We start from the raw sequence: 26,470 nt of genomic DNA on the forward strand, positions 1-26,470 counted from the left end.
CTCAATTTTATTTTAGTTATTATTTTTTATTTATTTTATTTTTAATTTGATGTAATTTGATTGAGTCAAAATGAGTGTTTATATAACATCACTAAGACATGATAGAATATTACAACATCTCTTCCATACTGGGTTGGAAAGTTCCTCTCAGTGGAACCAGCCTAGATCCATCTTAACTCTGAATCTACCAAGTGTTAAGAGGGATCAAATCTCTTGAGATACAAACCTGTTTTAGAGTGAAATGAGATTTGATCCCTCTCGATGATTGGCAGATATAGAATTAAGGTAAATCTAGACTAGTTTATCTATATATATATTTCTTCTCACATAAAAATACCATTACCAAAATCACAAATTTTCAAAATATAAAGCTCAATCCATCAACCATAAATTAACTATTTTATATCAACCCTATTCTAATTATCAAAATAATAATTTAATTTTAAAACTCATATCATATATATTTATTTCTAATTTTTATATAATTCATATAATAAAAATACTTATTATTACTAAAAATATTAGACCATATCTTCTAAAGTACCTCTACACCTCTAAGAAGCAAATTACTTATATAGTAGCCCACGATAAAATCAATGTCAACCCAACTAACAATGCTCCCACATCCTCCCACTCTTTTTCTTTTCGCTCTTGTAGAGCAGGTAATGATAAAATCAATGTGAACCTAACAATCCTCCCACTCTTTTCACGGGAGCGAAAACAACTTGGGGATGCCATCCGTTCCTCCGCTCTCCAGGAAGTAATTCGATGCCTGTGCACATTTGCAATGGCGTCATATATTTTGCTTATTGTGTTCTGTTGACTGATTGCATCACGCCTTCCTACTCATCGGATTTTTTTACAGCGCTATTTATCCCCAAATAAAAAGAGCCCAACATTATCAACAGTATCACTGAAAAAACAGCATCCAATTACCATCCCCAAATAAATAAAAAGCACAGCAGAATACATGAAAAAGCTGTATCCAAATACCTATTACAAAGCTTCGAAGTTTATATCATTGAGGTAGGATGGACATAAACAGGCATAATAGAAGTTCATAAAACCAAATGGAGAATTATTCATCCAGGTATAATCCCATACTGAACTTCAAGCTTCAAGGATATATGCTGTTTAAGTGGTTTTGTATGACTTGTTACCCACCATAAGCAATACTACGAAGAAGAATAGTCAAGTTCAGCTACCGGTCCACCCAGTTGATTGGTAGGTGGGAACAGACGGTCTCTTCTCCTTTGGTAGTTGGCTAATCGTGATCTAAGTATAAATGTAGATCGTCCAAATCTTGCCTGCGCGCATTTATGATGCAAAATAGTCCACAACTTTAGTTGCCTGATAAATCTAATCCTGACTACGTTTTATCGACATGTGAATGAGCTTAATCAGAGGGTCGCAGCTATATAGAAGGATTCGATCCTAGTGAAGCTTTAAAAATTGATGTCTGTATATGGGGATGTCCGGATATGCTCTGTACATAGAATTAGAGTACCCAATTAGAATGGAGTCCATAATTAGGATAAAAACGAAATACCCACATAGGATGAATTTCAATGAAATGAAGGGCTGTTTGAGATTTCTGCTGATATTAAGATCCTGATCTTGAGGCTGTTTATGTCCTCGAACTGGTTTTATGTTCCAGCATGGTGTTTAAGGGCATTGGCAAGCTTTTAGGTGTCAATGGCACCCCACAACATACTGCCCTGGGTAGTCCCGAGGGCAATTCTACTGAACAGAGTCTACTGAGAAATCAAGTGCCTGGCAGATGGCATGATCAGAAAGCTGAGGAGGAGAATTCTGGATATAAGCGAAAGCTTTTCAGCTTTCTTGGTAATTGCATTCCAGGAGGTGAGTACTGAAAAGTCAAATTCGATGTACCATTACAATTTTCAGATAGGATGGAGATACTCAAAAAATATTTTGACTCTGTTGAATTTACTTGCAAATAGGACATGCTGGCTCTCCTTGCCTATGTAGGGTGGATAATTGGCATGTTCATTGGTGCGAACGCGGATATGCTGTCTATCCTTGCCTATATAGGCAGGGATAATTGACATGTTTATGATTGGCTTTATTGAGAAGAGATATTGACTGTTAATTGATGCCAAAGCGGATATGATGGCTCTCATTGCCTATATCAGGAGGGATAATCTACATGTTTATTGCTTAGCCTTATATAGAAAACTTATCAGATGTCTTGAAATTGATACCAAAGCGGATATGCTGTCTCTCCTTGCCTGTGAAGGGAGGGATAATCGGCATCATCACGCCTTGGCAAGCCGACAACGTTTTATTTTATGTGCATCAATGAAAAGAGATGTATCTTTAAAAAAATATTCAATTATATTCAGTTATCCTATGAGTCATATAATCTTCACATGTTCCATGGATGGTTTGTAATTTTTTTCCAATGTGCTTTGAACAGCTAAGTTTTCAGTAGACATAAAATATGATGAGGAAGAGAAGGTGCATCAGTGGTTATCCACCATGGCAACGGCAGACAAGAACATGGTGTTTGAGTATGTGCATTCAACCGAGAGAGGTACCTTCTTTTATAATTCAGCCAATAGGGGGATAAAATATAGATACATCAAATTGAAAAAATTGGCATTGTATTCTTTGTTCGTGAGTCCAGTGTTAACTTCAACCTCTGATTCCTGTCCACACAAGACTGCCCTTAACCTATGTGCATATCAATATACTAATTGACAAAGTGGCCCCTGGAATTTATTGGTTAGTAGGCTTATTATGGTCTTCACCAGGATCAGAAATTCAATACCTGAAATAGGCAAAACTGAATGAAAATGTATCATTAGTGTTGCATAAAGAACATTTTAGATCTTCCTTTTTTTACATTAATGACACCACATTAATTCGTAGTTTAAGAAAGTATGCCTTAAATCATCTTTGCCAAGGTCTGTCCCCTGCTTAACCAATAGATTCAATAATCACAAAACATAAATCTTTATGATGGTTCTCATCTTGATTTTCTTCATCCAATTGCTTAAATCTGCACTTAGGTGGTTTTCCAGCTTTAATCATTGGTTATCAGATAGTTATCAATGGGCTCATCTTTTCTTGCAGAGGCCCCAGAATACTACATTCTTCTCTTTCATATTTCCTTTCGTAAACGTATCATTTATTAATAATTAGTGTATACCATAAATAAGTAAAAGGATACCCTTCTTTTTGAAAAGAGGTTAAAAGAGATTATTACTGCATTAAGTTATCCAGAAGAATCTCACTGATTTGACAATCATAATTTACATTGGGACACCAACAGATATGCTCTGAACCTGTCAGGTTGTTTATGTAACAGTAAACCAGTCTGTGTCTTCAGATACTTTAATTGCATATACCTTCATTTTCTATTCCTCTCCATTCGTTAAATCATTCATCTTTCCTTTTTTTGTGTTTGGTGAAAATTATGGATGTTCATCTTGCCCATCAAGAGAAAGTCCAAGGTCGAAGTTCCAACATATCAGTAATACTTGCATAAGTTCAATGCCAATGAGGTCTCACCAGGTAAATCTCATTTGCCACAAAATATTTGAATATAAAATGGTCAAAATTTTAGCCCACTTAGTTCGTCTTTCTGTTATATGTATGATAAAAAATTATGTTAACGACGCAAAAACATATCCACCATTTATGTTCCCTGCCTGGTTACATGCAAAATCTTTGTCATCTTGATTAGTTATGTTGGCTGAATTTGATAATTGATTTTTAAGATGCAATTATTCTTTTCCATCTGATTTTCACATGGTCACAAAATCCAGTCTCTTGTCTATTGTATTGTAACATTTTCTATACCATTTAATGCCTCAACCAAGTAGCTGCAGTTAACATGATTTGCATTCCCCAAGAATTTTTAAAACTAGGTACACAGAAGGATAAATCTCTGAAATGGGAGATGAGGAAATAGTTAATTGTTCCACCAGAATCTTCAGCATGAATGTCGAGGAATCCAAATGAAAAAAATCTCAGAAACGCAATTCTTCTTATGTGCAGGCCTCAGTTTTAAGGAAGCAGATGAGCGGCTAAAGAAAGTTGGGCCAAATGTCCCTGTGGGGAATCTTTATTCACCTTGGTGGGAACTCTTCCGCAATGCATTTTGGCATCCCTTCAATATCATTCTCTTTGTCTTGTCTGCACTTTGTTTTGTAGCAGGCGACAAAGCCAATGGAAGCATTATGGTTGTTATGGTCATCGTGAGCATTAGTCTTCGGTTTTACCAGGTAATCAATCTATGGTTGAATGAAAATTGTGACTCTCAATCTTCTAACACTGCTTTTCAGTTAAAGAGCTATAAACCATTTGTATAGAATCTGGGGCAGCTTATTTGGAGATTGTTTGGCATCATGATATTCCTCATAATTTGTTCAGCAATACATAATATCATGTACTGTACCTGACATCAGGAGTTCAGTAGTTCAAAGGCAGCTTTGAAGCTATCTGAGCTAGTCAAAGCATCGATAAAGGTGCAACGATGTGCAGGAAGAGTTGTCCAGACAGAGTTGCAAGTTCAAATTGATCAAAAGGATGTTGTGCCAGGAGATATCATAATTTTCAGCTCTGGGGATCTTTTCCCTGGTGATGTTCGACTGTTATCATCCCAGGCTCTTGTTGTGAGGTATAGTGGACTCATTCAGCATTTGTAGAATTTACATATTTTGATCTTCCATTTGGTTTTCTTCTCTTACTGAAATTTATTTTTTAAAGACATAATTGACCCTACTACTCTCTGCTGCAGTCAGTCTTCACTGACAGGTGAATCTGGGATCGTTGAGAAAACGGCAGACATAATAGAAGAACCAAATACTCCCCTGCTGGAGCTAAGAAATATATGTTTTATGGTAATATTCCAAGCGAAAAAGAATTTGGACTCTGTAATTTGTCTTTTTTTAAGTCATTGGTCTCGTTATGAATTTTGAAGCTCAATTGACGTGTGATTTTATTTATTTGGCAGGGAACGAGTGTAGTTTCTGGCTCTGGTACTGGAGTAGTTGTGTCCACTCGTGATAAAACTTATATCAGCACTATACTTTCTGCTTTAGGAAGACAAAGTCCACCAGATGCTTTTGAGAAGGGTGTGAAGCGTGTTTCCTATATGCTCATTTGCTTTATGCTTGTCATCGTCCCTATTATTATCACAGTGGATTATCTTACAACACATGACTGGGGACGCAGTATTCTTTTTGGTATTACTGTGGCAGTTGGGCTTACACCGCAGATGTTACCATTAATTGTGAATACCAATCTGGCAAAAGGAGCATTTGCTATGGCGAGAGACAAGTGCATTGTGAAAAGACTAGTTGCAATACAGAATATGGGATCTATGTAAGTGCTAGTTCATCCCATTCAAAGTTATAACAATTTTGGATATCATCTATCACCTGATAATCTTTAAGGTCATAAGTCGATGAGACAATCATCAGACCTGCATTTGCTTAACCTGTTCTTCATTATGGTATTATCCAGGGATGTACTCTGCACTGATAAGACTGGTACACTTACAATGGATCGAGTAGTGATGGTTCATCATCTTGACAGCTTGGGCATGTCCAGTGATAATATTCTGTATTTTACATTTCTTAATTCATATTTTCAGACTGGGTTCAAGAACCCTTTGGATGATGCAATCTTAGCATATGTTTACACTGGTGGGTATAAATTTGAACCAACAAAATGGATCAGGATAAATGAACTACCTTTTGATTTCAGTCGGCGAAGAATGTCTGTCATACTAGAGGAGATTAATCATAATCATGTCCATAGAAATAAGCAACCACTCGTACAGAGAATTATGGTGACAAAAGGAGCGTATGAAGAAGTTCTAAAAGTGTGCAGCTTTTTTCAAAAGGATATTCATGATGACAGTCTGGAGCCCTTATCTTCAGAGGAATATCAGAGACTCTTTAACATGGGTGAAGAATTGAGCAATGATGGGCTGCGTGTTATTGGCGTCGCAAAGAGGAAGTTGAAACCAGTATGTTCAGATTACCTTAAAATCCTCAAGCAGTTCTTTGTATTGCTTTGTGTTGCTTAAGCTCTTTCTCTCACTCTCTCCAAAGATTGCTAATGGTCTGTTAGTTTATTTTGTGACCTTGTCTTTTCTTTATTTCTAAATGGTCAACTTTCCTGAAATGCTTTTTAAAATTATTTTAGCTATTACGTGGATTCCTTTTAGCACATTTTCCTTACCTTTTTGTAAATTAAAAATCTATTTTTTATACTAATATACAGAGTAAACAAAATTTGCAGTTCAGTTTCGGGTCTAATGATATTCTTGTGAGACCCGTACTTGTCAAAAAGACTTTTATTATACTTTCAATTCAGAAGTTGCCCTATTCTGCTATCCGTTTCTTAAAAGTTTGATTTCTGGCCTTCATGGAGGCAGAAAGCAGACAAAAAGATTGGATGAACATATTTCTAAGGAGAGAACTTATAATATCCAGTAAAGCTAGCTTTGTGCCTTTCATAACTATACCTGCAGACTGAGAAACTTGGAAAAACGATATATGAATGTTTCCAGATCATAAATAAATCCAGAGCAGACTGAAAAATTAGCTGGTGCTTGTGCGTCTTCAGTGCAGGATCAGAGGTGAGGTGTCCCTGGATTGGCCGTCCTAGAAAACAGTGTCATTCTTCCCGATTGCCTGGTGGATGATACTTCAGGAATCTGATCTCTTGAATTGGTGTGTGCAGGCAGTGGTTGATTTTGACACTATGCTCCTCGATAATGTCATACCATGCCACGTAAGCTCACCAGCAGCTGATATAAGCTGGCCACCTTCAACAGTGATGATTTTATGGCCTGAAAATCTTGGTGCAGGGCATCCAGATTTCTGTTTATAGTACAGCTATTACATTGTTTACCATCCATTGTAATCCATTGGATGCCTTGAAGGCAATTCCCCAACCTCATGTATATTTCGGGCCTTCTGGTGAGAACTAGGAGGGGCCTTGATCCTGCTGGCCTACTCCCAACTCTCTTATGGCATTACCGTCTTGTATCTAGTAAGCTGTTCTCTGAAGGTAATGTAAATGGAGGCCTGCTCATTGCTTCAGGAAATGTCCTCATAATGAAGTTAGTTCTCCTAGAGTTCCTTCTTCTTTTATTACTCTCAGAAGTTTCAGTCTCTTGGACAGAATTCCTTTTTATTCCTGAGAAAGATGCAGAAGAGTGGCCTCCTCTGCATATGGCTCTACCTCTCCTGGAAGTTGGAGAGTGCCAAACAAACTTCCCACCTTTCAGAGGTGGAGTGCACAAGAAGCAGATAAAGAAAGTCAACCAGACAAGGGATGATGGAAATCATCTGGAGATAGGCAAAGAAATTAGAAGAAAACAAACGGTTGATGGTCATATCAATAAAGACAGGATATATGTTCTAGTCATTACTATTTCACCCACCTCAAATATCTATCTCTCCTTTAAACCATGTTCAACTCCAATTCGAGAACATAATTGAGCCATTCAAGGAGCTACTCATCAAGACCACATGTATCCATGCTGTCCAAGATTCTTGTAGTTGTGATTTGGTCCGCTTTGCAGTTGATGGCTTGAAACAACATCATTGCAGCTTCTGGGTTAACCCACTTCGTCATTGTAGAAAACTCGTTGTGCTTCTCAATGTAAGATCATTGTTTATATTTTGTCAAACCTTTTGGATAATGATCCTGATTTGATCCTTAATCTGCTGTAGTTGACCATCCTGCCTAAGATCCCACCACATGTTCTATATAACCATTTCTCCCCATTTGGCCTTGTTGCCACAAGATCTAGCAGGCCTAGTGCAAAGCCTCACTAGCCAGATCCAGATTCCAGACCTCAGGTCAACAAGAGATCGACTACCACTGTCACCTCAACAGCTTTTCTCCAGCTATTTAGTGGTATTAAACAACAAGGGAGGCTTCCCTAAAAGGATCACCTAAGAGATATTCAATAAGAATGGCTCAAAGTGATGGATGAGGTCTAATTATTGGGATATAGTACAAGAAAAACCTAGATGGTTGATGTAATCTTTACCAAAGTTCAGAAACTCTATTCTTAGACCAATTATGTGAATTATAGGGCTGTTATAAGATAGGGTTCAGCATATTTTCAATGATAGGGCATGCAATGTCATATAACAGCTGGAAGTAAAAGCGTTACAAAGATAGATCAATAAAGGATTAAGACTTTCAATTAGATATGAATGATCTAAGGTTTACAATGGAAATTTTGTGGCTGAAACATGCATAAAACAAAGAGAATGATGATGTCAGCCCTAGAAATAGGGTTTAACATGCAAATATTGCTAGATTTTGCTTCTAGACAATTATTTTGTGCAATTCCTATTTGAAGACTAATGACAGATCAAAGGAAATTATTTTTTTAGCAATTCATATAAACCCTAACGTTAACCCTAAATATCTAGAATTTAAGAGAAAAGAAATAAGAGAATAGGGTTTGATCAACACCACCTAGACTAGTGCCTTGCTCTAAATGGACAAATGGAGTGTTCTAGGGCAAATTGAATGAGAACAGCTTTGTTGAAGAGGGTGAGATGACTAGTGTGAAAATTTGGATGCCCAAATTCCTACTGCGGCAACTGATTAAGTTTGTCCTACTTGTTAATTTCTGAATCAAGTTACTTATTGTTTCCTACAGTGAATATCGAAACTAATACACTGCAATTTACACCATTTAAATTATAAGCAGAAACAAGAAATTGAACAAGAAAGAGATACACCACATCTACAAAGTTATTTTTGGACAAATGTCCTTGGAAAAACTTAATGCGGGAAAATTGGTGCAGCAGCTGAGGGTTTATTATTAAGCAACAGTAATTTCTAAATACAATCTCTGGATGCCTTCCCGACAATCCAGTTACAAAGAATATCACTGACAGAAGGATAAGTGAGGTTACCTCACACTATCACTGGAAATCTTGGCCGATCTAGCCACTGAATGAGCTGCCCTTGGCTGCCTCTGTACAATCACTGCGTCAGCTCAATGTCACATCCTATGGGGACAACGTCACCCCTTCCGCTGATCAATCTGCTTCTCAGGAAATTCGATTTTCGCCTCCCAGACTCACACCTCGGCTTCCGGCTTCTGCAATTAGTTCCTTTAGCTGATTTTTGAATTGCCTCTTGGCTTCTCCGCTGCCTCTGTGTGGCCCTGTGTCAGCCTCTCTAGCTCTGCACTGCCACTGCTGGATCTCTCTGTGTCTTCTCTGTTGAGTATTCTCCGACTTGGAAAGATCTCCCTTCAGATACTATCCATGCCCCTCTCTACAAAATATCACTATCGAAAACCTCTCTAGCAGCTGCTCTGCTTCAGAAAACCGAACCTCTGATCTTCTCTCTGTGTGTTCTCCAAGTGCCCCTCAAGCCTCTTCTTATATCTTTTTGTTGGACAACCAACAGCCCATATTAACTTCTAATCAATGGCTTAGATCATCTTGGCTTGATCCTCATTTTCTTCTAGAAGTTTCACCCACAGTTAGATTAATACCCTTTAATTATTTAATTTCCTAAGTTTAGACTTAGGGTCCCATTAAAAATAATTAATTATTTTAATAAAATTGTCTCTGGGTGGAATTTCCCAAAACGATTTCTAGGTATTGGAGAATACATGTGTCTAAGCCTCCCTGCAAATTTTGAGACTTACAACACATCTGATGCTACCAGAAATCAACACTCCCTCTTAGCGAGGAATGTGCTCTAGCAATGCACCCTGCTGAAGCATCACCCTGTTCTGTAACATCTTCTGCGCTACTGATGTCTGACATCCTGTCCACCAACTACTGTGCAAATGTTTCATCTGTACTGATGCTAACCCTGTCACTGTCAACATTACATCCACTGCAACTCCCTCTCAAATTCTGCATCCGTGCTGTTGTTGGCACTGCCATTGCCAATACTGCATCTGCACTGCACCCTTCTCCAACTACTGCTGCTACTGCATCAGCAACGGAAAAGCATCCCAAATTACTGAACAAGTGCTCAACATGATGCATCTTGTTGTTGGAGTTTGACTGCTGCTAGTCTCTACGCTAACCCTCTGAAGCCTCTGCGCTACTGCTGACATCTGCTCTATGCCATCTGCACTATTGCCAACTCTGCTTTGCGTTGCTCAGTATCTGGCCCTACTAGCAACTACAACTGTCACTCCGGTACTCCTCTGCGCCAACTGACACTGGTCCATCCTGCTACTACTGATCTGGGCTCCCGTAGCTAGGAATTGATCCGAGAGGTGGTCTGCTCAAGGATCCTGCCCATTTGCAGTCCTTTCGAACTATAGCTCTAGATCACCCTACTTCCCTCCTGGAAATGCCTGGGCTGTCATGGTGAACTCCTCCTCCTCGATCTTCGTGGCTGCAACCTTCAGATCATGCTTCTCATCTTTGTCCTTCTTTCTGAGAGGACACTGTGTTGCGTAGTGACCGAATTCACCACACTTAAAGCATTTAATCTTCGAGACATCCTTCTTCCTCCTCCGTTACTCCTGCTGCCCCTTGGATGCGAGGGCTGCATTCTCTTCCTCCTCCTTGGGCTTTGACCCATTACTGTTGCTTCCGTCAAGTTTACACTTGACCAAGTCTCTCCTCAGCTCCTTATTGGTTCACTGATTTGTCATCATTTTCACTAGTCTTTGTCATTCATTAAGCCATTACTTCCAACCATTCATTGCACCATTTCACTCACTTGCCACCATTTTCACTATAATTCTTTAGGATGTGTCTCTATATGTCTAAGTGGTTAATTAACATCGTTTTCCTTTATTTTTAGTAGATTAAGAAGAACTTTGCTTGGTTTTACTAATGATAGTTTCGCCAGTGCACTTTTCTGCAACTCAGTCAAGTTTCCGCAGCTATCTTCATGGTTGAGGTAGTAGCACCACTCTAGAAGGAAATACGACACATGGACATTGTTTCTAAAAGTTTCAATATGGATTTATATTGGTCAAATACCACCTAGGTCATGTGAAAATTTCTGAATCTCGACACAGAAATCCTACTGCAGTTATTGGTTTAGCATCTCCTACTTGTTATTTCATTCAACAAGTTATTTAATGTATAAATAGTGATGAAAAACACTATTGTAGACTACGCTGACATAAAGATCACAAACTGAAACACTAGATGACACAAACACACAAGGGACACTGTTATTTTTGGACAACACGTCCCCGGAAAAACCCAATGCGGGAAAACCGGTGCAGCAGATACAGGGTTTGTATTATTAAGCAAGCAGAATCTGAGTACAACAGGTTGCCTCTCACACTGGCTAACCTTTCAGAGAAATCACGACAGCAAGAAATACATACGAGGGTTTACCTCATTCCTCAAGTCACAGCTGATCCAATGAGCGATCTAGCTCCTCCCGACAGATACTGCGAAGTCCCTACTTAATCACTCAACATCTTGCCTTTAGAAGACTGCGTCACCCCTTTTACTGGATCGATTTGTTGGAGGAAAACTGTTGTTCAGCCCTCCCAGCTCAGAACCTCGCTTCTCCAGCAAAACCTTGGACTTCTGACGAATACTTTGCACTACCACTACAAGAGACCCTCGTGGCTTGCGTCAGCCCCTCTTGGGCTGCGTAGGCCTCTGCACTGCCTCTCTGCCATGTACTCTTTGGCTCGAAACTCCTTTCCGATCCAAATCTCTTCTTCTGCCCTTCTCATTGCACCTCAGATCACCTATTCAATTTTCTCAGCAAACCTCTCCCCAGAAAAATCGAACTCACTGATCACTTGGTGTATCTCCAACTGACCCTCAAGCCTCCTCTTATACTTTTCCTGTTGATGAATCAACGACCAAAATTAAGTCCCTAATCAACGGCTAAGATTAAAACAGACTTGATCCTCGTCTCTTAGAAGCTTCTAATCCATATTTATATTAATACCCATTAATATTTTTATTTTCCTAAGTTTAGACTTAGGAACCCCATTAAAAATATTAATTATTTTAATAACTCACAATCTAGGTGGAATTTCTCCAAACAATTTCTAGGTCTTGGAAATCTTATGTATTCTAGCCCCTCTACAAAATTTCGGAGCTAGAGCACATCCGATGCTACCCAAAATCAACACTCCCTCTTAGTGAGGAATGTGTTATAACAATACTCCCCAATGAAGTACAACATTGATCCATGACATCGGTCCTCTGCGCTACTGATGCTTGGCCTGCTGCCCTTCATCCACTGCACTGCTGCAACTTGCACTGCTGCAACTTGCACTGCTGCAACTTGCACTGCTTCCCATGACACTGCCACTGTCACTGCCACATCTATACTGCAGCTCCTCCTTAATATGCTGCATCATGCTGTCCATAGTAGTGCCACTGCTAACTATTGCACTGCAACTTAGTTGTTGAGAAGTAAGCAACTGAAAAGGTCACCCAAAGCTGACATGTTGGTCAGTCTGGATACCCCGTGATGCTGAAGCTACCTCTGCTGCTAATCTGTGTTGACCCTCTGATGCTACTGTGCTGCTGTTGTATCTGCTCTGTGCCTCCCGCACCGCTCAACACTCAATTGCGCTGCTTCAGATTTTGGCACTTTAGCTTTGCCACTATCGCTCCATCATCCCTCGCACCAACTGACTCCCGTCATTCTGCTACTGTCATTAAGGGCTCCTGTAGCCGTATGTGATCCAAGAGTTTGGGCACCTCAAGGATCCTGCCTCTGTGTAGTCCTCTCGACTACAACTCGATGTCGCCCCACCTCTTCTCTAGAGGTGCATGAGCACTCATGGTGCAATCGTCATCCTTGCCTTCTCTGTCAGCTTTCGCTGGAGCAGCCTTCGAGTCAGACTTCTCTTCCTTGCCCTTCTTCCGAGGACACTGTGTGGCGAAATGTCCCAGTTCCCCACACCTGAAGCATCTGACTTTGGTTATATCCTTTTTCTTCCTCTTTTGTTGCCCTTGCTGTCCCGATGATGCGAGAGTTGCATCCTCCTCCTCCTCCTTCTTGGCTTTGACTCCTTTGCCGCTACTTCCTGCCTTGGTTAACCACCTGATCTCTTCTTGTCGAAGAGCTGTCCACATCTCCTCCCAACTAGGAAGAGAAGCCCTGCCCAAAATTCTCTGGACAAAGGTCTCCCAGCCTTCAGTGATTGCATGCAGGGCAGTCCTGACCATGAACTCAGGATCTGGTGTAGACCCCACGGAAGTCAACTGATCTCGAATCCTTTGCAACCTGAGAAGGAAGGGATCGATTTCTTCTCCCTTCTGCATCTGATATTGTCTCAGTTGGTTCTCAAGCAACATCTTCCATTGAACGGAAATTCCCTCATACAAGGTGGTGAAGGCCTCTCACATCTCCCTTGTTGTGTCCTTTTCAGCAATATGTGGGACCACATGATCCTTGACCCCGTCCAAAATCATGCACTTCGCCTTCGCTTGAGCCTTGTATTTCTTGAGAGGATCAGCATCGACCGAAACAACAACCACTTTCAAGGCATAATCCTTGATGCGATTCTTGTCCAAGACTGCTAGGATCCTAGCCTTCCAGATGACAAAGTTGGATGCTCCATCCAATCTGTCCTGATCCCTTAGTCCATTAACTACCATCTCTACTCAAATGAGTGTCGAACATGTTCCTTTCTCCCTCTCTCGATGCTGCCCCAACATGACTCAGGTCTGGATTTCTTTGGCATTAGAAATCCTCTAAGGAACAAGTTCCTTCTAGACTCCCTCTGAGTCTTGATTTCCTTCACGGAAATCCTCCCGCCAAATAATGTCGAATCACCCCTTCTCCAATCCTCCTTTGCTGCTGCTCAGCAACCCGGACCTAGATTTCTTTGGCAAGAAATCCGTTAAGGCAATGACTCCCTCTACCTCAATTTCGTCTCCACAGACACTGTTCTGCAACAACAACAACAACATCCCACTAGCACCACAAATCGAATCTACACTGCTCCTACTGCCCCGACAACTCACTGATCTGAGCCCCTCAGGCTCTGCGCTGGCCCAAAGAGCTGACGCAGTCACTGCGTGAGCTCCTCTCAGCTACTGCATCTCCTCCTCTTGGCTCAAAAAGCTGATGCAGGCATTGCGTGAGCTTTTGCGTCACTCCTCTGGTACTACGTCACTCCTTCAGCTGCTCTGCTGGCTCTGAAACAACGTTGTCACTCGGGATGACTGCCTCTCTGCAACAAATTTGTTGGATCTCTCGGCTGATGGCTTCAGTGTCCTATGATCTGCAATGCTTTGATACCATGTGAAAATTTCTGAATCTCGACACAAAAATCCTATTGCAGTTACTGGTTTAGCATCTCCTACTTGTTATTTCATTCAACAAGTTATTTGATTTATAAACAATGATGAAAAACACTACTGCAGACTACACTGACATACAGATCATAAACTAAAACAATAGATGAGACAAACACACAAGGGACACTGTTATTTTTGGACAACACATCCCCGGGAAAACCCAAAGCGGGAAAACCGGTGTAGCAGATAGAGGGTTTGTATTATTAAGCAAGTAGAATTTGAGTACAACAGGTTGGCTCTCACACCGGCTAACCTTTCAGAGAAATCACGACAACAAGAAATACATGCGAGGGTTTACCTCGTTCCTCAAGTCACAACTGATCCAATGGGCAATCTAGTTCCTCCCGGCAGATACTGCGAAGTCCATACACAATCACTGCATGGGCCAATGTCTTGCCTTCAGAAGACTGCGTCACCCCTTCTACTGGATCGATTTACTGGAGGAAGACTGTTGTTCAGCCCTCTCGGATCAGAACCTTGCTTCTCCAGCAAAACCTCAGACTTCTGACGAATACTCTGCACTGCCACTGCAAGAGACCCTCCTGGCCTGCGTCAGCACTGTGTGAGCCCCTCTTGGACTGCGTAGGCCTCTGTGCAGCCTCTCTGATGCTATTGCTGCCTCTCTGCAACATACTCTTTGGCTCGGAACTCATTTCTGATCCAAATCTTTGCTTCTGCCCCTCTCACTGCAACTCAGATCACCTATTCGATTTTCTCAACAAACCTCGCCCTAGAAAAATCGAACTGACTGAGCACTTGGTGTATCTCCAATTAACCCTCAAGCCTTCTCTTATACCCTTTTTGTTGATGAATCAATGGTTGAGATTAAGTCCCTAATCAATGGCTAAGATTAAAACAGACTTGATCCTCGTCTCTTAGAAGCTTCTCACCCATATTTTTATTAATACCCATTAATATTTTTATTTTCCTAAGTTTAGACTTAGGAACCCCATTAAAAATATTAACTATTTTAATAGCTCACAATCTGGGTGGAATTTCTCCAAATGATTTATGGGTCTTGGAAATATTATGTATTCTAGCCCCTCCACAAAATTTCGGAGCTAGAACACATCCAATGCTACCCAAAATCAACAGCTCACACGTGTGGACCTCCAACATTAAATCAAGGGAAAAACACAACATTTTTGACCAGTCAACTTCAAACACATTTTCTGAGCAAATGAAAGCGAATTTCAGAAAACAAAAACATGAGTTTTGTTCAGCACAGGCCCAATTAGGTTCTCTACGAATAGTTTTCTCAAATTCGTAACCATTTGAGATATTTTCGAAGATCTTAGGAGCCTTATTTTGCAAATTACGTGGATATACGGTTTAATTGTCATTTAATGCACACTCAACAAATTCGTGGCAAGAATATCATTATGAACATATTTGGGCTCATCTTTTATCCTAAAATCCTTCAAAACATAATTGATTTTATTCTCAAATTGATTTGTTGAGATCTCATGGCATATTTCATGCAATGAAATTCTGAATTTCTAGTTGCTTCAAAGATCTATAAAACCACTGCAATCTATTTGATGAGGGGGGAGATTATTGTTTGAAAAACTTTGTTTCGCAATTATAAACTTTGTTTATTTCTATTTCCTTGTTGTGCGATTCAAATGTGTGAATAATCAACTCGTGAAGGCATTGTTTTAATACCTGCTTCTCGTAGGAGGCCACCCTCGAGACAATAAGGTTTGCTTCTGATTTTTAATCTAGTATTTCGTTTTATGTTTCTTGTAGAATTTCATTAGCTTAAATTTTGATTTATGTTGTTAATTTTTCATAGCAGATTAATCTAATTGATTTCATCATTGTGAAGATTTCTTATGCACATGGACTAAGTTTAGGTTCATTTAGATTCATAACATAGTTTTACATTACAGTTTTGAATGGAGATGATCTTTCTTTCTGTTACGAAGTAGACTCTTTTACAGTGTGCTTTCAATTTCAGCAAGTGTGATGTGATTTCATTCAAGCAAGAGAGGTTTTATTTTAGTGTGAGCAAGTGTGATTTCCTTCAAGCAAGTGTGAGTTTATTTCAAGCAAGTGTGATTTTATTTCAAGCAGGTGTGATTTCATATTCAAACAAGTGCATGTAATTTCATTCAGAAGCAAAAGTGTGGTTTTGATTTCCTTTAAAAGTAAAGTGTGGATTTTTAAAACAAGCATGTTATTCATTTCTAGAAGAATGTAATCTTTCTTTTAATAATAGGCAATAGAACCAATCTCATAACTATTAGGCAAACATGTGCATTTTGGTATTTCAAATTAACTTAGAAATTATGAGTGATAGAGACTCCTAGCACATACAATGCACATACATTTCATCAGTTTACTAGCCCTAGTCGATAATTCATGTAAGTAATTTAACAATCAATTAAATTACCAAACATTTTGACGTTGTTTCTGGGGAAGTGTATATAGGAGTCTTTTTCTTTTCATTACATAAAAAAAACTTCAATCACCTACAACCCCCACTATATCACGTGGTGCAATAAGAGCCACAGATCCACATCATGAATTCTTACTTTTGCAGGTAGAACAATAGGTAAAAAAGAGGTTGAAGAAATCGATATAGATGATGACAATGAGGAAAATCCTTTTGGATTTCCCATTCAAGAATCTAATGTCAATGCTCATATGAAGAACATCCCTCCATCCGTACTTCCTAACTTTAAAGTTATCAGATCAAAAGACCCGGAAACTTTTCTTTTTGAATTTGAAATAATTTGTAGATCTTATGACTACTCATTACACATTCAAAAATTGAATTTGTTTCCGGCAACATTGAAGGATAGAGCTCTTAGATGGTTCATGACTTTAGTGTTAGGATATTCCAACACATAGGAAATAGTTAAGTATAACTTGGTCTAGTGTAGAGTTAGGTAAAGCGTGTTTCTTTACTATGTACTTTTGTAACTTACAATCCGACAGTCACGATATGTAGTGATCTGACGGTTCATTCTCTCCTTGGTATTACTGACACTTGATCCGTGGCTTAACACCCGATTGGTCCATGATCTCTATTTAAAGAGCATGGAGGGTCATTTGTAGGGTAACCGTTCATGAGAGAAGCTTATGTAAATTTTCATTCTTTTATTAATAAATTGCCTGAAGTGGCTGCATTGGCTCAGGCCGTGGACTGTTTCCCTTTTTGAGGGTTTTAACCACGTCAACAATATTGGTGTATTGATCTGTGATCTATTTGTGAGCGGTGTCCTTTGGTGTTCTGTTTGAGGAACTTACCCTGTAAATTCCTACATGGTATCAGAGCTATTTGAGGGCCGCATCCGTTGGTGATCCAAATCTGAAGCCGGTAGAACTGCATCCGACTGTCGTTTCCTAGATCTACTGTTATTGATTGTTTTCTGGTTGAGAGGACTGCTCTATTGTCTTAGGAGCATCTGTTCCAGTGAGGAACTCCTTTCGTTTGATTCGAAAAGGTTTCCGGTAGCCCTAGTACGTCATTTTTAAGATCTAGAGGTATATAGTGTTTATTTGCAGTTTTTAGTTATTTTCTCTATATTTATTTCGGTTTATTTAGCTCTTTGCTTTTTTTTTTATTATCGGATCTATACCTTTCATTTCTGCGTATGCTCTTTGCCCTGCGACTCTGTGCGATCTAGGCAAATTAGAAACAGAAAGGAAGGATTTTTCTCACGCATATGCTCTTTTCCGTCGTGCCTTAGTGTGATCTCGGAAAACCAGAAACACTGAAGAAAATATTTAGTTTCCGGGTAAAGCTAACTTCAAGCCGTAAGGTTTTGTTTTTTTTTTGTATGTCCGTGTTGGGTTTTGTGTTTTTTGTTTTGTAGGCAAAAAAGAGCTTTCTCAATTAAGCAGGCACCCCAAAGCTTCAGTGACAAAAAAAAAAAACCCCTTCCTCTTTTCAAAAAATTACTAACATTTTAATCTAGTTCACTTGGTCCAAAGCTACTTTATGAGAATAAAGGTCTTGAGTTCAAGTCTTTCTTTTTGTTGAGCTAATTAGATTAAGTTTGGAAAGGGGGCGGATTTTTTTTAAATATAACATTATCATTCATTTCCGCACATTCCCGCACTTCGTCGGCATCTTCAACAACGTTTCTTCAAAAAGCCATAACTTCTTCATCCGGAAGCCGTTTTCAGAGCTGTTTTTTTTTAATCAGCCTAATTTTTCGAGATCTTTCCATTGGAACACTTAGTTTCAGCATCTATAGCTTCAGTTTCTGTTAAAATGGAAAGTCCATACCAAGTTATTCTTGACAACACCAACTACTTCCAATGGTGCCTCTACATTGTGGATTTATTTAGAAGTAAAGGTCTTTACAGAGTAGCCTCAGGCCAAGAAACCAAACCGAAAGATGAAGATAAGGCAACCAAATGGGAAAATAGGAAAGATCAAGCACGTGGGTTGATAGGGATGTCTATTTCTCCAGACCTTAGATTCCATATCGCAGAACTTGATACTCCTAATGAAGCAATGAAATAGATCACTAAAGTTTTTGGAATTAAAAATGAACTTAGAGCCCATCAACTCGAAAATGAGTTTCTTACATTGAACCCCAATAATTTTTCTTCCATTGAAGATTTTTTGTCCAAGTTCAAGACCCTTAGACTTCTCTTGGAAGGTGTTGAGGTTAAGAAAGAAGATGGTAACCTTATCTATTCCATTCTTACTAAGTTGGGACCAACTTACTCTGTGTTTGTTTCCACCTTCCATTCTACAAGAGAAGTCTTCATTTCTCAAGGACGAGACTACAAGTCCCCTTCCTTTGATTCCTTTTGTGATTCTTTAATAAGAGAACAAGAAAAACTCTTACATCTTGGTCTTCTTAATCTTGGAAACTCTTCTAAGAAAGCCTTAGCCGCCCAGCAACAACCAAATTCAAAGAATCCTAAGAAGCCATATCCTAAAAAGAATGGTCCTAAACCAAACAAGGGTCCTAAGCCATTTCAGTCTCAAAATGAAAAATCATTTCAACAAAATGATAAGGCAAATAAAAACAAAGGGAAGAAGACTGATAGACATTGCCACTTTTGTAATCGAGATGACCACTTAGAATCCAAATGCTTTAAGAAGATGGAAGCCTTGGAAGCAATAATGAAGAAGCATAACATCCATTTGGAGCACTCAACAACTTCAATTTCATCTTCCGGAATAGCACTTTATGCATGTGGTTGTCAAGCATCTCGGTCTGGATATTCACTAAATGTATCTTCTTCTCATTCTCATGAGTGGCTCATTGATTCTGGAGCTTCTTATCACATGGCCAAAAAAAAAGCCATGTTTTCTTCTTTAAATGATTGTAACACCAAAAATATATATGTTGGTGATGATAGATCTCTTAGTGTTGTAGGGACTGGAACTGTTCATATAGACAATGGTCAATTCAATGATGTATTAAGTGTTCCGACCTTATCCTGCAACCTTCTATCTGTATATCAGATAACTCATTCAGGTGAAGGTAAAATCGTTGAATTTTCACCTCACGATGTTGTAATTAAGGACCTAAGAGATCCTAGACAGATTTTGGCTACTGGCATTGTTGATGATTCTACAAGGTTGTATAAGTTTAACAACTTTGGGTCATCAAATCTTCCCTCGGTATTTGTTGCTCATAATGATGAAGTGAGCAAACTTTGGCATGAGCGATTTGGTCACTTAAACTATTGCTCCCTTCAGAATCTATGTAAAGAAAATATGGTGATAGGTCTTCCAATAGTATCTTGCAGAGATGGTGTTTGTTCCAGATGTGTACTCGGAAAACATCATCGGGATAGTTTTGAAAAACGTGCCTCTTGGCACGCCTCAGCCCCTTTACAGCGTGTGCATAGTAATTTATGTGGTCCACTTCCAGTTTTCATTCTCTGGCTACAAGTATTTCTTAGCTTTCATTGATGATTTCTCTAGACGCACTTGGGTATACTTCTTAAAACTCAAGAGTGAAGTATTTAACATGTTCTTGGCCTTTAAGGCCTTTGTTGAAAAGCAATTTGGACATCAAATTCTTAAGCCAAGATCTGATAATGGCGGAGAATATGTTAACAACAAATTCATCAACTTTTGCACTGAGAATGGAATTCAAATGCAACATACTGTTCCATATACTCCACAACAAAATGGTGTAGCTAAAAGGAAGAATCGCACTTTAAAGGAAATGACTAATTGTATGCTTGAACCTAAATGACTTAGTCTTAATATTTGGCCAGAAGCAATTAATTGTGCAAATTACATAGTAAATTACACTCCTACTAAGGTTTTAAAGAATATCACTCCAGAAGAAGCATGGAGCTCAATTAAACCAGATATAAGTCACTTTCGTGTTTTTGGAAGTGAAGCATGGGCCCATATTCCAGATGAGAAACATAAAGCTTTAGAAGCTAAGAGTGAAAAATGTATTTTTGGTGGATATTCTGAAGATGTCAAAGGATACAGACTTATTCCACTTAAGTCCAAAAATGCTATCATTAGAAGAGATGTAAAGTTTGCTGAAAATATATTGGCCTACGAGCCTAGTTCAACGCATGTGCCACCTCTCTTTATGCCTTCTATTTTTGGAAATATTTCTTCTTAAGATGATGACAGCGAGGATGACAATCCTCCCCCACCTTCTCAAAATGCTCCTTCAGCTCCTTAGCTTCCAAAATGGGTCTGTGCTACTCGGGATGCAGCAGGTGCTCTTGCCGGTGATCCTACAGATCAGTGATGTACACGTTCTCAGTTTGATAGAGCCTCTTCTTTACTAGCTCAAGCTTTAGCTAATTATGATCCTGACACCTTTGCAGAAGCTTCAGGCCATCCAGATTGGGATGCAGCTATGAATGAAGAATATCGTTCATTATTGGCAAATGATACATGGGATCTTGTTCCCCTTCCAAAGGGACGAAAACTTGTTAGATGCAAATGGGTTTACAGAACCAAGTATGGACCAAATGGAAAAGTTGATAAACATAAAGCTTGTCTTGTTGCTAAGGGTTTTTCACAAGTTGAAGGCATTGACTATACTGAAACCTTCTCCCCTGTTGCCAAAATGAACTCTATCTGCCTTGTTATTTCCCTTGCTGCCTCTTTCAAATGGGAAGTCCATCAGATGGATGTTAAATCTGCCTTCTTGCATGGGGACTTGCATGAAGAAATCTATATGGAACAACCTACTGGCTTTATACAAACAGACTCCAGCCTTGTATGTCGGCTTAAGAAATCCCTTTATGGTCTCAAGCAAGCCCCTCGGGCTTGGTATGCCAAAATGGATAGCTTTCTTTTAGAAATTGGATTTTCTAGGTGTCATTCTGACAATACTGTCTACACCAAGAAAGTGGGCAAGTCTCTTATCATTCTTGTTCTCTATGTTGATGATATTATCCTCACTGGTAGTGATCCCAACCTTATAAACCATGTGAAGTCCAACCTTAAAAAGAAGTTTGAAATGACAGACTTAGGACACTTGCATTATTTTCTTGGTCTTCAAGTCTTGCAATCCAAGGAAGGTATTTCCCTTTCCCAGTCCAAGTATGCATGTGATCTTTTACGCCATTTTCACATGGAAGACTGTAAGCTAGCCCCTTCTCCCTTTCAGTCTGGAGCCAAACTTTCAGTCACTTGTACTTCCCCTGAAGTTGATGCTACCTTATACTGTCAACTTGTAGGAAAACTTTTGTATCTGACCCATACTCATCTTGACCTTTCCTTTGCTGTTGGCATTATTGCTCGGTTTATGCAAAACCCACATGAAAGTCATTGGAAAGCAGCTAAAAGAATATTTCGTTATGTTCGAGGTACAGTTCAGTTTGGGATTCATTACAGTGCAGAAGCATCTCCTTTATTGGTTGGTTTCACTGATTCTGATTGGGCTGGTGACCCTGATGATCGGATGTCTACTGCAGGTTATGTGTTCACTCTTGGTTTAGGACCTATTACATGGGCTTGCAAGAAACAAAGTTCCATTTCTCTTTCTTCAGCACAAGCAGAGTATTGTGGTGCCGTAGAAGCTAGTAAGGAAGCCTTGTGGCTTCTTCAGATCCTGTCAGAGTTTAGCTTTCAACGGTAGCATCCGACTACACTTTGGTGTGATAATCAAAGTGCCATTCAACTATGCAAAGATCCAGTCCAACATCAGCGCAGCAAACACATTGAACTACACATGCACTTCATCATAAAGCTCATTCACGACCATGTTCTTGAAGTGCAATATTGTTCAACAGATGATCAAGTTGCAGACATCTTTACAAAGGCTCTCACAGAGGCGAATTTTACTAAACTTCGATTTATGGTTGGAGTTCAGGAAGTTGTCACTAAGGGGGGATAGGCTCTAATGCCTCCTTCCTTCTCCTATTGTGTCATATTTGTACATCCTTCAATCCTATCCCAAGTTGTTCTTAAGGGGGGATGTTAGGATATTCCGACACATAGGAAATAGTTAAGTATAACTTGGTCTAGTGTAGAGTTAGGTAAAGTGTGTTTCTTTACATGTACTTTTGTAACTTACAATCCGACCCTCACGATATGTAGTGATCTGACTCTTCATTCTTTCCTCGGTATTACCAACACTTGATTTGTGGCTTAACACTCGATTGGTCCATGATCTCTATTTAAAGAGCATGGAGGGTCGTTTGTAGGGTAACCGTTCATGAGAGAAGCCTATGTAAATTTTCATTCTTTTATTAATAAATTACTTGAAGTGGCCGTGTTGGCTCAGGCCGTGGACTGTTTCCCTCTTTGAGGGTTTTAACCACGTCAACAATACTGGTGTATTGATCTGTGATCTGTTTGTGAGCGGTGTCCTTTGGTGTTCTGTTTGAGGAACTTACCCTGTAAATTCCTACATTTAGGAACAAATTTTATTAGAACATGGGATGTATTTTTGGAAAAATATAAAGATTATTGCATACACCATGACCTTAGAAATGAATTATTTAAGATGAACCAAAAAGAGGATGAAAGCCTAGAATATTTAGTGGAGAGATTTACTTATAATATCAAAAGATATAAATTGCATAATTTAGGATCAGACACATTAAAAACTCTCCTACTAAATGCTATAAAGGATGAATGGATTGATCTTCTTAACTTGGTGGGAAAAGGAGATGTCTCTCAATTGTCATTTCAAGAGATTTGTGAACTGTGCAAGAACATATCAAGAGGAAAAGCAAAGTATGGAAGATCCCCTCAGGATTTAGTTATGGAAGGAGTAAGTCGACATCAGTATTGGTAAGTCAAACTAAACTTAACAATTTGCTAGACATTTTTGGTAATTTAAATGAACAAATTGATATGCTAAGAATGCAAAACAAGCAAAAAGTTGAGAATGTTGCTTCATTTATATTTTTCCCTAAATGCATAAAGAAACATGCTTTGCATGAATGTCCACTTGATAACATTAAAATTTGTGAAATCTGTGCAGGAGCACATACTACTAAAGATTGTCCATCATTACCAGGGTTAAAGGCAGTTTACCAGGGAGCAAATCAAACACTGGAACAATCTTGTTATGTAGCTCCAAGAAGACCATGGCAGCCTCATCAACCTAGTATGATGCAAGATCTTATTTCACAATTTCAGGGTTATGCACAACAATCTCAAAGTAATTGGAAAACACCCTTGCCTTGGCAACCTTGGCCATCTCAATCCCAATCTCAAAACCAATCTTGGCAACAAGGTTGGCAAGGGCCTTATAGAGGAAATCCACCATATCCTCAATCTTTCCCTCACTATCCTCAATACCAATATCAATGTTATCCATACCATTCACCTCCACCACAACATCAATTTCACCATCAATTGACCTCAATTCAAACTTTCTCATTACCACCCACACAAACACCCCAAAGATCCATTCCCACTCCACTACCTGCACAACCATTTCGAATTCCCAACAATAAAACACCTCAATCCACTTATAATGTTGATCTATTGCAAAATGATTCACCAGCTGCCATTGAAGAACAACAACCAAAAGAAGAAGATTCAGATAAGGTCCAAGAATCATGGATGCCTGTCGATAAAGAGCAGTTGTTGGAACCTGAGATTGAAAAGTTTCATGCATGCCTATCACCAAATTCTATGAATGGAGATCACATCTCTGAATACTTGCATGGCATGATAGCAGGAAGCCAAGGAAGACAAGATTACATTGAATCTTGGTTCAAGACAGTCATCGGATCCCAATGCTCAATTCTTCAATATTTTTCGACATCATCTCAATCAAGGCAACTAGTCTCTCATATACTGGTACATATCAAAGAGTATATTTCAAACCTGCATATGAGTTTATCTATCATCTTGTTACACACATGGTTCCATTGGAAGTATTCATATACTTGAACGAGATTTCTTTTTCAAGTAGAGTAGGACATATAAAAAATAAAAAATAAAAAAGTAAAGAGAAAAATAAGTCCTATTGTGAAAACCAGCTTGCTGGCACAATTGGACATGAGCTTTGCTTGAAAACTAGGCAACTGGCGAGCAAAGTTCACAATAAGTTCTGCAATTTTATGATGGTTTCAATCTTTTATTATGGTTCTTCAAATCATTTTTGGTTCTATGCTCGAGTTGGCTGATGTGGGATTCCTTAAGGCCCACCTTCCAACAGATCTTGTCCCATCGACCTCAACACCTTATCTGGGATCAAGATCAAATATTATTTGGAGTGCCTTGGAACTTGCATACATCAATGGCAAGCCTCCTCGTTGACAACAATGGGAATACAACAATGTCTCTTGATTGTCAGATCTTGCAGGTGACTCGACTTCAACACATTCATTCGTCCCTGTCAAGATGCACTCAAGTACCTTGACACTCATTTACATTATCGGTGAGTTGTCTCACATTGGTTAATGGTTTTCCTCAGCGATCAGTGATCCAGTGATTTCTTTCCATGCTCGACTTCGACACATTCATTTGCATGGTAAGAATTGTACCATGAATTTTGGTTTTGGATGAAGACTATATGGTTTTATGGGATCAACAACAACTTGCAACAATACATTTTCATTGATAGCACCATTACAACTCTTTTTCATTCATTTCCTTTTCAAAGCAAATCAATAAAATTGGGCCTATTTCAGTCAATATGCATTATGTTTCATGGTTTCTACTTCAGCATGCAGTACACAATCCAAATCAGCGATTCAAGCTCGAAGAAAACAACTTTTTGCAAAAATTGACATTTTCTGCAACAGCGACGGAAAGTTGCAATTTCTATAGTTGTTTTTGTAACAACCTATTTTTACTGTAGCAGCTTGTTCCAGAGGCAGTTTTGGCACAAATATTGCAAGAGATTGGAGCAGAAATAAAAAATTCTGAGCTTTTGGGTTTTCTCAGAATATGGTAAATTGAGTAAGAAATGGGCAAAATTCAAAAAAAGTGCAATTTTCCAGGACTTTTCAGCGGGTTTTTAAGGTGGATTTTCATTTTTCACCATTGTGGACAGATTAGGCCATATTTTGGTATTTTTGCACAATAGCATCTTTTCTTCATCAAAATGGGATTCTGAAGGCATGAGGCGGTAAAAAAGGTAAAAATACACCATTTCCCTTTTGAAGCACTCAATTTGGCCTTAAAATGAGTTTGTGGCATATGTTTTTGTGCAATATTGGATGGCATGAAAAGTCATTTTCAGAATTTTCAAAAGCCCAAGATTCAAGAATCTATTTGCCGGTAGAATGGTTTTATTCCAACATCTACAACCCCTACTTCAGCATTTCAAGTTCTTTAAAAGGTAAACTTAAGGTAAAAACTTGCATAATTCTTTTTAGTTTACTAAAAATTTAAGAAAATGTGATAAATAACCACTTAAATTACCATTCTTACAAACTATCTTCTCCATCATTGACCTAGCCCTCAACCATGATTTTCATCATTAACTTAACCCTCAACCATATTTTCCATCATTGATCTATCCCTCATACCAAATTCATGCTCTATCCACAAGTTTTGTCATCAAGAAATAGTGTGCAATATATTCAAAAGTCATCATGCAAATATTATGAGTATGAAAGCTTGGCATGGCAGTGATCCATAGTAGAAGTCACCATGAATGTCTTACAGTCCCTGAGTTTGAAATATGATATCAATGGTGAAATGTTAATATACTAGCTTATGATGTGTTTAAGAGTTGGGTCCAAGACAAATTTGAAGGGTTTGGAGCAAAGGTTGATTGAAGACATACTTGTGAAGGAATGAAAGCATTAGTTGG

General features: G+C 38.9%; 1 protein-coding gene across 2 annotated transcripts in view; it reads left to right on the forward strand.

The window, feature by feature from the left end:
- The first annotated feature begins 707 nt into the window (after positions 1-707).
- Positions 708-26,470, forward strand: part of LOC149234478 (uncharacterized) — a 61,920-nt gene continuing 36,157 nt past the window's right edge. The window contains exons 1-7 of one of the 2 annotated variants that reach the window (XM_089371847.1): positions 708-1,863; positions 2,441-2,557; positions 4,027-4,253; positions 4,437-4,648; positions 4,769-4,871; positions 4,985-5,355; positions 5,497-6,004. In XM_089371847.1, the coding sequence (XP_089227973.1) occupies positions 1,659-1,863; positions 2,441-2,557; positions 4,027-4,253; positions 4,437-4,648; positions 4,769-4,871; positions 4,985-5,355; positions 5,497-6,004 (1,743 nt within the window). In that variant the 5' untranslated portion in view covers positions 708-1,658. Of the gene's footprint in view, positions 1,864-2,440; positions 2,558-2,578; positions 3,541-4,026; positions 4,254-4,436; positions 4,649-4,768; positions 4,872-4,984; positions 5,356-5,496; positions 6,005-26,470 lie in introns of those variants that run through there. The other variant, XM_089371848.1, reaches the window with a different exon arrangement.

The sequence above is a fragment of the Pinus tabuliformis genome, chromosome 8 (genome assembly GCF_031772625.1).
Source record: "Pinus tabuliformis cultivar Carrire ecotype Pingquan chromosome 8, CPIR1, whole genome shotgun sequence".
NCBI lineage: Eukaryota > Viridiplantae > Streptophyta > Pinopsida > Pinales > Pinaceae > Pinus > Pinus tabuliformis.